At 33.2% G+C, this 12,872-nt stretch overlaps 1 protein-coding gene across 1 annotated transcript; it reads left to right on the forward strand.

Moving 5' to 3' along the window:
- Positions 1-4,543: 4,543 nt before the first annotated feature.
- Positions 4,544-5,652, forward strand: LOC110021720 (probable CCR4-associated factor 1 homolog 7). The gene has a single exon (XM_020720328.1). It carries the CDS (start codon positions 4,785-4,787, stop codon positions 5,613-5,615), a length of 831 nt encoding a protein of 276 aa, XP_020575987.1. The 5' UTR covers positions 4,544-4,784; the 3' UTR covers positions 5,616-5,652.
- The last annotated feature ends 7,220 nt before the right edge of the window (positions 5,653-12,872 follow it).

Consider the following 12,872-nt stretch of genomic DNA (forward strand, 5'->3'; position numbering starts at 1 on the left):
TTAATAATTATATATGTATTGGACTTTGTATTGTACTTATCACTTAAAAACCAATAATCATATTTGAGAAAGAAACAAATTGCTGGAATTGGTCAAGTAGCTATCTCTGGCCAAGTTTAGAACTTGAAGGGTTGACCAAATAATGTTTCAAAAAAAATATCTTGAAATTTACATTTATACCAAACAATACTTAGGTTATTTACATTTTTTGCTTGTAAAAATTTGATATTTGCACTTATAACACGATGAAATTTATGCATGAAATTGTGTAGTTCACTGAAGGTGATATTTTTTATGTGTTAACAAGTTGAGTGGTATGCATGGTACTATGAATGCTTAGAGATTAGACTTATAAATGCAAAAAAAAAAATTGTGTTGTTAAAGAGTTGAGTGGTGTGTATGTAATTACGAAAGTATAGGAGTTTGATAAGTAAATACATAAGAATTATGTGGCATGTATGTAGTTACCAAGCGTAAACACTTAAATTAATCGGGCATAAATTTTATTTCATACGATTTTGGCAAACAACTCAAGTTTGACAAAGCAGTTTCTTGGCTTGGCTGGTGTAGACAGGAATGCGGTTATACGAAAATTTTTTACTTGTTTTATTGAATTGAGCTCACCTGTAGAAGTGACTAAATCGACGCAGCAACATAAAATGACCTCGACAAAATGTATGCAACTTTGAGAAAATTTGACCTCAGACTTAATCCACTGAAATGCCTTTTTGAGCCAGGTCTCAAAAAAACCTTAGATATCTGATCACACATGAGAGGAAAAAACAAAATTCTAAGAAGGCACGCGCCATAATAGACAAGACACCTCTAAAGAATCTCAAGGAGATATAAATCCTAACATAGCTAATTGTGGGCCTCAACAAATTCATCTCAAAATTCAGAGATCATTGTTCTTCTTTCCTATTAGGTTCACCAATCAATTCACATGGATGGAAGAATGTAAATGAGCTTTCACGCAACTTAAAGAGTTGATATCATCTGTTCCTATATTGCATAGTCTCGTTCTTGAAGAAGTGCTATTTAATTTGGGAGTTGAACAAGCACTGAATTAATGAATAAATATTCACGAGATGATTCAAGTTTACATGAAATCTAGATGGCATGGGCTAGATTATATCAACTTGAAATATTCTCTTCAAGTAGACATGAAGATTTGATATCATATGGGAGTTGGTAAGGAAGTCATCAATTCAGTGTTTGTTCACGAAGAAGAAGACATGAAATCATTCTTGATCCACTATGTAACTAAAATACTTTAAGGAGTTGGAGGTAAATACTTAATAAAGGAGAAACTTTCACTAATCACATCAGTGAGAAAATCACACCCCTACATCTAAGCATATGTTTTTGTTCTTTTGTAATTGTTGGAGTTGCCAGCTTATCTTATCATTATCGTTTAATTCTCTATTCCAAACAAATCTCATTTTTGAACCATTAAAGTGATTTAAAGAACAGGGGAGTCAGAAAGAAAGAAAAATATTATAAAAATAAATAAATAATTTTAAAAAGAAGATGGAGAACTTTTTTAAGGTAACATTCGCTTGATAGCTCAAGAACTTACGTCCGAAATGAGATTGCATCAAAACGATTTGGAAGCATATCCATGAAGAAAACTCTATGAAGGTAACCCACAACCAAATAATCAAATGTTTGTTTTGTTCTGAGGTCAATAACAACTCCCAAAGAGACATAGCCTTTTGGTTAATTATATCTTCGGAGTTGCCCAATAATACTCATGATAAAATGAGTCTTTCTTACAAAAATGTTATATCAAGTTATTAAGAAACCAATGATTTCTTATGGTTATCTCAAGCAGGAGAAACCCGATGAGCTAAGGCCATATCGGGTCATATAATAGAGGGTGAATCAATGTATCCACTATGGCCAACGTCCTATTGGCAAATGGGACCCACTAGATGACCTCAACAAAGTTTCAAAGGAGCATATAGAGCTCAAAAAGAGGTGCCAAAAGAAAGGGGAGGAATCCCTAAATAGGAAGAGGTAGCCAGATCAAGATACCATAGATTCGTCAACCCAAGATATTAAGGTCCTTAGTTTACTTGGCCGTAAAGGTAATCGACCCAACCTGACCTAAGATTCCTTGTGAATAATCCATGAATTACATCATCCAAGGAGACCTCAGTAGCCTTAAGGTCAAAAGAAAGAGAACTCTAATGAGATGGGACTTATACTCGTCAAATAAATGATGAAGATATCACTGGAGTGGAAAGGAAAAGAGATGTCTAGCTACAAAATGAAAAACATTCCCACAACCTGATATGGGCCTTACATAATAAAAGAGCAAGCCAAAATAAAAACCTACAAACTCATGACCCATTCAAGAAAGGAAGCCCCTAAACACAGAGGAGAAGTGAATTAAAGATATTTTTCCTTTAAAACAGGAGATCACGACAACACCCTTTCATAAGATAAGTATTTCAAGCCATTTTAAGCTATATTTAAAGCTATTTTATAATTATGGACATTATGTTAATCAATGGAAAATTTAATCAATGGAAAATTTTTTGAATAATTCATCAAACTCAAAACAATAATTCACCATAAGGCTAACTACTAAAATTTCGAGATAAACGGAGACCCTCAGGTCACCTTGTAGTAGTAGCTAAAAGCTAATAATGACATAAGACTTAAAAAGGATTAAAAAATTTCTCGAGTTGAATGACATTCAAGTGACTTATTTCTTCTTATAGGAAAATTGATGAGTTGCAACGAAATAGTACTTTTACAACTTTTTGTTAAATATTTGCGATGACGCTTTTTGAAAAAAATAGCCTTATCCAAAAAATGTTTATAGAGGTCTTGAACAAGCAAGCAACAATTAAACACAGTAAGATTCAACGAGTTCTAGAAAACATTTTCAGGAAAAAAAGATGAATGAGACACAATATAAACTAACAGTAACACAAACTTGTGTAACATCAATCCTACAGCAATATGTAACCATTCTTTACAATTATTTTAAAGAGAGAGGAGATCCAGAAGTTATTCAATTCTAACTATTTCAAGAATTCAAAGAAATCTTTCATGACCTCCAATAATGGAGGCTGGTTCGGAAAGCTTCACGTGAAGCTTCTAACCAGAAGATCATCGAAGAGCCGAAAAAGGTCATCGCCACTGATTCGCCTTTCCCATTACTAAGTAGTTGAACCAGTTCCACAAGACATATTTGGCTAATATGAAAGTGATATTTTCTTGAGAATATATGAAGCATGTGACCATAAGAGCATCATAGAGAAGTTATTGCAATGAGAATTGAATCGGAAAACATATTTTAAAGAATTTGGTGTGTGAATGAAAGCCATTATGAAATGACAATATATCCACTTGCTCACTGATTACTCAATACAAGAAGTAAATATGTTATTCTCTAAGAGCGACAGAACACAAGCACTAATAATTGCTTGAGAAAACTCGACACAAAATCATTCCAAAGAGGTGGATTGAGTATGGAGTTTTGAGGCAATGTTGTCACAATCAAGCACTTATATTTATAACTGACAAAATGACGACCTCATGTTAATAGACCTTTGAGAAATTGGATGGGTGGTTGGATAAGTGGGATGACTTTGGTGTTCACCTGATCAGAATATGACAATAGAGCAATCAATTCGAAAACTTCATTTTGAATTCAAAAATTAAAATTAATATTTTCATTTAGACAATCTTTGTGGAATGAAAAAGATGGTGCATCATACTCCAAAAAATTATGCAAAAAAAAAAAAGATCACAATTTTATAGGAGGACCAGTCAAATATGAAGGAATGCAATGAATATTTATTTGAAAAGAACAAATTATTGATTTGCCTTCAAATGCTTATATAGATGTTAAAAAAATATTATGATTAAAATATTGGACCAAAATTATTATCTTTACTATGCTAACCTTACTAAGATATATGTCATTATAAACCGTGCCATGACCTAGATTCTTTGATAAAATTTTTATTGAAATTTAATTCACATTTAATATTTAATTTATGTAATTTTTTAAAAAATTAGAATAAAGTTCATTGATGTGAGTTGTACTCTAAATTAAAATTTTATTTAGGAAGGAGATTTTCAAGATCAAATAAACATGTTTTTTATTATGAAATAATATTAAAAATAGGAATTAGGGATCAATAAATAATTTATAAATTTTATAAACTTTTCTTCCAACATAATCTTATTACATCAAAAGTATTTTTTCCAATAAAGATGAGCTATGAGGTATCTTTATGTCCCTTAGTTTAAGAATATTTGATGTTAGTTCCAATCAAAAGAAGCCACGTGTTAAAATTTGACTTCTCAACAGTTCCGGCGGAGCACCGCCCGAGGCCGGTCCTTCTCTGCGCAAGGAGGAATAATTGGCGGAGAAGAAGGGCCCGGATTCGCGGGGCCCACCACGTTGCCTATCTATTTTGACTCGGCCCAAATAAAAATACATCTTATTAGGTAATTATTTTAATAATTAATAAAGATAATCTGACCTGTTCCTTTCCCGATTTCTCCTCTTCCCTAAAATAAATCTCCCGGAAACCCTAGAAATATCTCTCCATCGCAAGAAACCCTTTCGATCTGTTGTCTCAATCGCTAGATCTCATCCTGCGACTTCAGATCCCTTCCGTTTTTTCTTCTTTTCTTTGTTTTCTATTGTTATTCGTCCCCTTCCAGGGGAGAATCGTTCCATAACTACAGTTTCGTGCTGGTGATTTGAGGGATTTCTTGGATCCGTTGTTGGAGTCCGCAATCCGCATGTCTGAGAGATGTCTGTGGTGCCGAAGAACGAAAACATTCTGATCCGGGAAGTTTGGGAAGAAAACCTGGAGCAGGAGTTCGCGCTTATCAGGGAGATCGTTGACGACTTTCCTTATATCGCCATGGACACGGAGTTTCCCGGGATCGTGTGCCGGAAGGTGGGGAACTTCAAGTCGCCTTCTGATTTCAACTACGCGACGCTGAAGGCTAACGTTGATATACTGAACGTGATCCAGCTTGGCCTCACCTTCTCCGACGAGAAAGGCAACCTGCCGACCTGCAATACTGATATTGGCTGCGTTTGGCAGTTCAATTTTCGCGAGTTTGACATCCAGAACGATGTATACGCTGCCGACTCTATTGAGTTACTTTGCCAGAGCGGGATCGATTTCAAGAAGAATAGAGAGAGCGGCGTTGACGCCCTTCACTTTGCTGAGCTAATTATGTCTTCTGGTATCGTTCTTAACGCGGACATCCAGTGGATTACGTTCCATAGTGGTTATGACTTCGGCTATCTTCTTAAGCTTATCACATGTAAAAGCCTACCTGAGACGCAGTCTGGGTTTTTTACCCTCATCAGGACCTACTTCCCAACAGTGTACGACATTAAGCACCTCATGAAGTTCTGCAACAATCTTCATGGTGGGCTCAATAAACTTGCAGAGCTGATCAATGTGCAGAGGTTTGGGGTTAGCCACCAGGCTGGATCTGACAGTCTCCTCACCTCCTGCGCCTTCAGGAAGCTTAGAGAATCTTATTTCAATGGCTCATTGGAGAGATATGCCGGTGTGTTGTATGGCCTTGGTGTTGAGAGTGGACAGAATACTGGTACTCATTGAGAATAAAAAAATTAGCAACAAAACTTAATAAAAAAAAGTTTGATATAATTTTTTTTTTGTCTTTCCTTTTACCATTTTTCACTTATTATCTGTTTCTTTTTTTAATTTTCATTTTACTGCTGCTTTTTTTCATTTATGTGCTTTGACGTAGAGATTGCTTTCTCTTGCTATATGTTTTTGGTCAATTTTGATTTTTATATTGAGCTCTTACTAGTTTATAGTGTAATCAATTTATTAGGTCTTCGGCCACTGGTTTTAACAGTTATTTTTTAGAAGGACATCATCTCTGCTGTTCTGATTTCTACTGCTTTCATTATTTTCAGTAGCGCCTAGCATTCTAATAGTTTTAATGAAAATTTTTGATTCCGATTCTTTCATGATATTTTGAACTGTTATAGAAGTTTCTTACAATTATGGGGCTAGTTGACTATAAGTAGGATTTAGTAAATATTGTGAGGATCAAAACCTGAAATTGTTTGGCTTGACAATTGTTAAATGATGCTAAATCCTGATAATGCGTTCGAATATGAGATTATCTAAAAATGGGCGAATTCAACCAAAATCCTTTATTTAATAAATAATGGGTTTGCAATAGGATTTATCATATTGATAAGATTTGAAGTTCCTAAATTTCTGAATTTCTGTTTTGGGATTGTTTAAGCTATATCTTTGTTTAAATCTTGCAAAAAACAATATACCAAACAGCTTATTTTGCTTGTTCTCAGGGTCACATCTTTCTATTTCATTCGATATGTATGGTTTTTATTTTTTAATTATTGCTACATGTAGAATGTTTTTAGGCTGGGGAGGTCATTATTATGGCTTCATGATATTTTCCAAGTCTTCCTAGTTATTTCATAGTGGTATTTAAGGTGCATCAGTGAGATGCTTAGTTTTGTATAGAATAACTCCATGTTATTGGTGTTTCATGTTCTACCTTCTCTTTTCTTAGAGGCAAGCAAGGTAGTTTGCCTCTTCACAAAAAGTGGGATTGCTCCAATAATAAAAAGGCAAATAAAAAAAAGAAATTACATGTATAGGTTCAATAGTCGTGTAGTTTGATTTTGCTTATTTTTGTCCAAAATAAATTGTTTTTGTTTGATCATTGGGCCTTTCTAAAGATTTTAAGTAAAAAAAATAGATGATATGCATCTGAACTGAACTTCTACGAGGTGGTTATGAAAATATGCTGTTTAAAGCGTTTATTTATCGAGCTGAAATATTACAAGACTGTACTTTGATTGACAATATTGATACCACAGAATTTTTGGCTGTTTGCTTAGTGTTTTATTAACTTAGAAGCAATTGCTTATTTCATATTACAAATTGCAGAAGACTAGTATTATTTCTCAAAATGAACTATTGATGTAATGTGGCAGTGACCTAAGTTTGAGCCTTGGTTTAACAACTTAGTGTCAGTTTGGGACAGTTGCAGTTTTTTATAAAGGTGATTATAAAAATGTGATGAGAAAAGTAATTTTTATAAAAAACTGTGGTGTGAATTATGAATATTTATTTTTGGTAAAATGTCAACGGCAACTTTCTTTTGACCACCACACTTTATGAATTTGGTTGCAAAAAGCAGCTCACCACATAAATTTCTTTAAAACATCAAGAAAAAATTTCTCCAAACAAAATTGTGGTGACAGTCTAAAACACAAAGAAAGTAGAAAGTGGTCTTATACAGATCTTTAGTTTCAACAAAGAAGTTTTTGCTATTTCTTTAGGATTTTATCAACCCAGATGCAATTGCTCATCTTCTAATGGAAATTGCAGCATATATGCTTTAATTTTATTAGTTGAAATGATGACCAAACTTTGATAAAATGGATTCCAAGTGATTTCTATTTTATTTGTTGAAAAGTGCTTGACTTTGCTCTTTAGAACAAACTTTGATCTCAGTTGTTTGAAAGGTTTGCAAGGCTTTAATTCTTCATTTAGTGTGCTCAATAAAATCGTGTTTTATTTTTCTTTCGTGATGTATTTTGGCTAACTACTCAATTTTATTAATTATTAGAAGAGTTAAATATTGATGCAACTTTGTATTCTTCAAGCTTATGTACAGATTTTTTTTTCTAAAGCCGGTCATTTGTGACTAAATTAGGTTTCTTCTTTTTCTTCTATGGATTTGCTTTTGTTGTATATTCAATTACATTCTTCTAGAAAGTTGATAACTATAACTTGGCAAGACTATAACTTGGCAAGTTTTTTTTTTTAACTTTTTCAACTATCGTTACTATGCATACTTATAATGTGACATTTACATACATATCACCCAATTACTATATGCTTACATATCTAATTCCTAAACTTGCATTTTTTTACATTTATACCACTTAATCTCTCATGTCACGTAAAAATACTGCTATTTTTTAATTTCAAAAAGTAAAATACACATTTTCATGCATAGGTAAGGTGGTATATGTGTAAAAATTGAAATATAGGTGGTATGTATGTAATTTTTTCTTATTTTTATTTCTTATTTTTCAAAAAATGAAATATACCTTCTCATGCATAGGTAAGGTACATGCATCTGTAAACAATTGAATTTTTTGTGTTAAATATGTAAATACCTAGGAATGGAGTGATATGTATGTAAATCTTTCTTATTTTTATTTTGTGCTTCTCATCCTTCACGATTTTTAAATCTCGTGTTATCATGTATATTTGTCTTGATTCTACATTACAACCAAAGTGCTTTTATTAAAATAAACTCTCTCTCATATCTTCCTAACTTCATAGCTGTGGCTGTTTTTCTTTCTCATTTATGAATTAGAAGCTTCATTCGACATTAAGTCAGTTTTGCATGCCCTTTAATGAATTCGCAAAACATGTAAAATCATCAACCTGTGTCATATTTATTGGGGCAGATTGAAGAATCGAAAGATAGGTAGACTGATCGATAATTTTAACAACATAGGTGGGTTGGAATGCTATGTGTAATTCATTTGGTTCCATAGATTTGATAAAGTTGTTTATACTTGAGTATTAATTACTAAATTGGTTTGAATATTTTGGATGTTATTTGAGCTTTTTAATTAAAGCTATTAAAATTAGGGGCATTTACATACATACATATCTTTCATATCACGTTAAAAAAATATCACTATTTTAACTTTTAAAAGTAAAATACACCTTTTAATACATAGGTAAGATGGTGTATTTATAAAATTGAAATTTAGATGTTAGATATGTAAAAAACATTGGAACTGAGTGATATGTATGTCAATCTTCCTTAAAATTATATGCATCTTATGATTGATGTGTTGTGTATGAACAAAAGAATACAAACACAGCACATTTTCGACATGGGAAATAGGATTCCTAACTTGACTCAAAAAATAATTTGTTTGAAAATTTAATTAGTAATTGTTCATATTGTGTCTGGATTAAAATCGATGAACCAACTAACATGCCATTGCCGACTTGTATCAAACTTGAATTTAGTTATTGAGGTCAAATCTAAATTTATATGCATATATGTATTTATGCATGCATTTCTATAAGTAGTCGAACATATAAGCATTTATGATTCTATATATGCATGCATTTATATAGCACGGCATGTGTTTATGTTGGGCAAGGAGTTTGATTTAGAGATCAAATTTTGAAGGGGACGGTGAATTTAATTATCTACTTCAAGTAAATTTACTAGAAAAATCTTCCTCTCAATTTGGACATGGATCATACAGGGATCAAGAGATTAGATCAATTGATTTTGTATCTTTTAATTTCTTGATATAAGTCACCAATAATTGATAGATGAAGATAAATCTTCAATCATGCCATGGCGATCAAGATTGAGAGGTGCAATCCAGGGGATGGCCAGATTATAAGAAATTTTGAATTTGTTTTGAATAATTTTGTATTTAAAACTTTTTAAATTTGAAAATTTCTTTTGTGGAGTTAGTTTACAGGCAGTTCATAATGACAATGGCTCTAAATAAGCCCATTTTGGCAGTTGAGTTTTAATCTAATTCTTCTCCTATCTTTTTTCTCTCTTTTATTCCTCTCAGTTGTCAGGCCTTCCCGATTTCTTATATATATATATAATGTATTTAAATATGAAATTATTCATCGGTCACACCCAAGGACTACAACATAAATAAGGAAAGAAAGAGAAAGAGCTAGCAGTTTCTTTGAATACAATATTTTTTATGTCAGGTTTCCACCTTTATCTATTACAAATAATGCTCTTCTCTTTAGAGGAGAAGAGTTATTACAAATAATGATTATCTATTTATAGGAAAATAGTGGTTGTAAAATGTAATCATACCCCTAGCTCTATGCAATCAGACTGGAGAGGGTCGATTGGAGAGTTTCGACTGGAGTTGTTGACTAGAGACTGGAGCAATCAATTGGAGTTGGCCTACTGGAGCTATTTGACTAGAGAGGGAGATTGGAGATGGTCGACTGGAGCTAGCTAATTGGGTTGAATGAAGCTTGGTTGAATTCGGCAGATTCCTTTGATAATCTCAGTTCCATAAACTATGAAGGAGGATTTTTGTCATACATATTGGTTTCCCGATTCTCTTCTCTTTGAAAGGCGTCTATGAAATGAATAAGAGAGATGAATATAAAGCTAAAATTATTCATCTCTATACGACAAGTACATGCTTTTCTCCAAATACTAGTTAAAAACATGCTTTTCTCCAAATACTAGTTAAAAAACTATTTAAGTAAAAATGATTGGGGTATCTCCCTATGTGTCGACTATGCATCTGCTCGAGGGCTCTTAGCTATCTTACAGAATTATGTATCAGGGTCATTTTGGCTCGCCTTTAAGAAGTAGTCTCATAGATCGCCAACTCTCACTATTACAGTTGACTTGGTCTTATAAGGAGAGTTTCCCGAGCATTACAAGTGAAAAAGTATTCTTCTCTTTTAGTGTGATTAGATTGATTATTTCCTTTTAATATGATTTAGTTATAAAGAAATTTAACTAGTTTCATTAAATTCAGACTATCCTTTCCTAGGGGAAGCACGAATACGAACACGGACACGACAAGACACAACACGACACAGAGATATGATATAATTAAAAAAATGGACACGATACGTCATGGTCACATTTTTATATTTAATCAATTATTAATATAAAATATATCTTTTCTCATTATCCTTTATTAAAAATATCACAACATAAATTATGCAATAATAAATTATAACTTCATAAATTTAATTTATATTATAAAACCTCGTGCTTATTATAAAAGTTAATTTTTAAAATTAGATAATATCTTTTTAAAGAGTTCAACCTACCTATAATCCAACTTATCAACTAAAAATTAAAAATTCTTGTGATTACAACGAGGAAATTACTAATGCTCGGCTTTAACAAATATTTGATGCATCTTCGATGCTCAATTTTGATGAATGTTTGAGGGAGCTTCAACATGACCAAAGATGGGGCGGTTTCGACTTTTAGTTATAATTAGGGCTATATGTATTTATAATTTTCTAATTCTCGTGTCCCATTTTCTTGAAATTGTGTTAAGCGCACTTCAGATGAGATGTTGAGGTGTGTCTTGGACGTGTTCGGGCTTGAAAAAAATTCAGATATATGTTTTTATAGTGTTGGAAAAGTGTCGAGATATGTCAGACAAGTGTTGATGTTCCATACGTGTCTGAGTTTTAGAAATGTTGATGCTGCTACATAGCCCGGTGGCTGTAGCTCTCCTGCGGGGAGTATTCATGATAATCTTTCAACCACCTATAGGCCATGATCTCGTGGTCTTGAATCCTCAGTTTACTGACTTCATTCTTTATTTGACAAAATTATATTTTTGAAAGAGTTTTCCAAAGTCATCTCTATTATTAGGCTATTGCGCTGTATGGTCCAAAAATATTAGTCATTTTCCTTTTACTTTTTAGAAACTTAATAGAGGCAAACTCCCAAAGTGTTATGGGCGAATTCACATTGAAGAAATAAGAAAAAACATGAATCCAATAAAACAAAAATAAGGAGAGTCCTGAGAGATTTCTCCGGTAGAGTTTTTCTTGTTTCTTGGTTTTACTCATTCGTGACTTATCTTCCCTTGGACAAACTATTTTCTTAAAGATTTTTTGGAGAGTTTTCTTGGGAGCATTTTTTCTGGCCAAATGCAAGTGGCCTCATGGAGGAGGCCGAGTGGATGATGCTAAATGAATGAGACCGAGTAGAGGAGGTCGATTGGATGAGTTTGAATGTTCTCCCAGGTGAGTTTTCTAATGTATTATATGTTGCTAGTCACTTTTCTATTGCTCGGTTCTTCTATTTGTGCTGCTCATTATTTTGTTTGTGGTATAATTCATGTTCACCGACCCCACTTAGTGGGATAAAGTTTTCGTCGTTGTTGCTGTATGATCCATGTTCACCGCTTTTTTTTAGGATGCTAAATTCGAAATTATCTCCGGATCATGGCCAAGGAATAAAGTGTGAGAGGAGTAAAGAGGCAGATAGAGAGAGGTAGGGACTTCTTGGAATACAATATTTTCATATTAGATTTCCACCCCCCGCGGCCCCAACCACCTTCCCCCTCCCATTTAAAAAAATGTTCCTCTATTTATAAGAGAAGGATTATTATAAAATAACAATTATATCTCTAGTCCAATGAAGTTTGCTGGAGATGACCGACTGGAGCTGGCATACTAGATTGATTGGAGTTGGACGGTTGGGCCGACTGAAGAGGGCCAACTGGAGCTGACGATGGGAGAATGTTAACTGGGACAACTTGAGACTGTTGACCAGGCTGATTGGATAGGCTGGCTGGAGAGGGGTGACTGATGACCAAGTTTTTCTAACAATTTTAGTACCTTGAACTACAAAGATATATATGTTTGTGATATATTTTTTAGGTGTAGCTTGTGATATAGCTATACATAATAGAATGATAATTTTTCTTTTTCTAACAATTTTGAAGTTTAGTAAAGTATTTCGGGTCTAGTGAATAAATGGATAGAGCCTTATGGCTCCAATTCGAGTCAGACAAAAAAGCAACTATTGCAAGCTAACCTTCTGAATTTGAATGATTACCCGATTGAATTACTAATTATACGTGAAAATGAGATGTGGGAAAAGGTTCTCTTGTGAATTGTGAGTGGACCATTGATTCTTTTTTTTCTTCATCCTAATTCTTCTTTATTATGGATTGGAGACGGATGTGTAGAAGAAAGAGTATAGTGACAAAAAAAACTTTTTTCCAAAGTCAAAAGAGTGATTGGGTTGCGAAAAGAAACGATTTTGACCCAGCGCCTTCTTTCAGAAGAAACTCTCGC

Source organism: Phalaenopsis equestris, unplaced genomic scaffold (genome assembly GCF_001263595.1).
Source record: "Phalaenopsis equestris unplaced genomic scaffold, ASM126359v1 Scaffold000140, whole genome shotgun sequence".
NCBI lineage: Eukaryota > Viridiplantae > Streptophyta > Magnoliopsida > Asparagales > Orchidaceae > Phalaenopsis > Phalaenopsis equestris.

Coding starts and splice junctions, on each gene's coding strand:
- LOC110021720 (XM_020720328.1), top strand. CDS start 4,785: ATGTCTGTGGTGCCGAAGAACGAAAACATTCTGATCCGGGAAGTTTGG.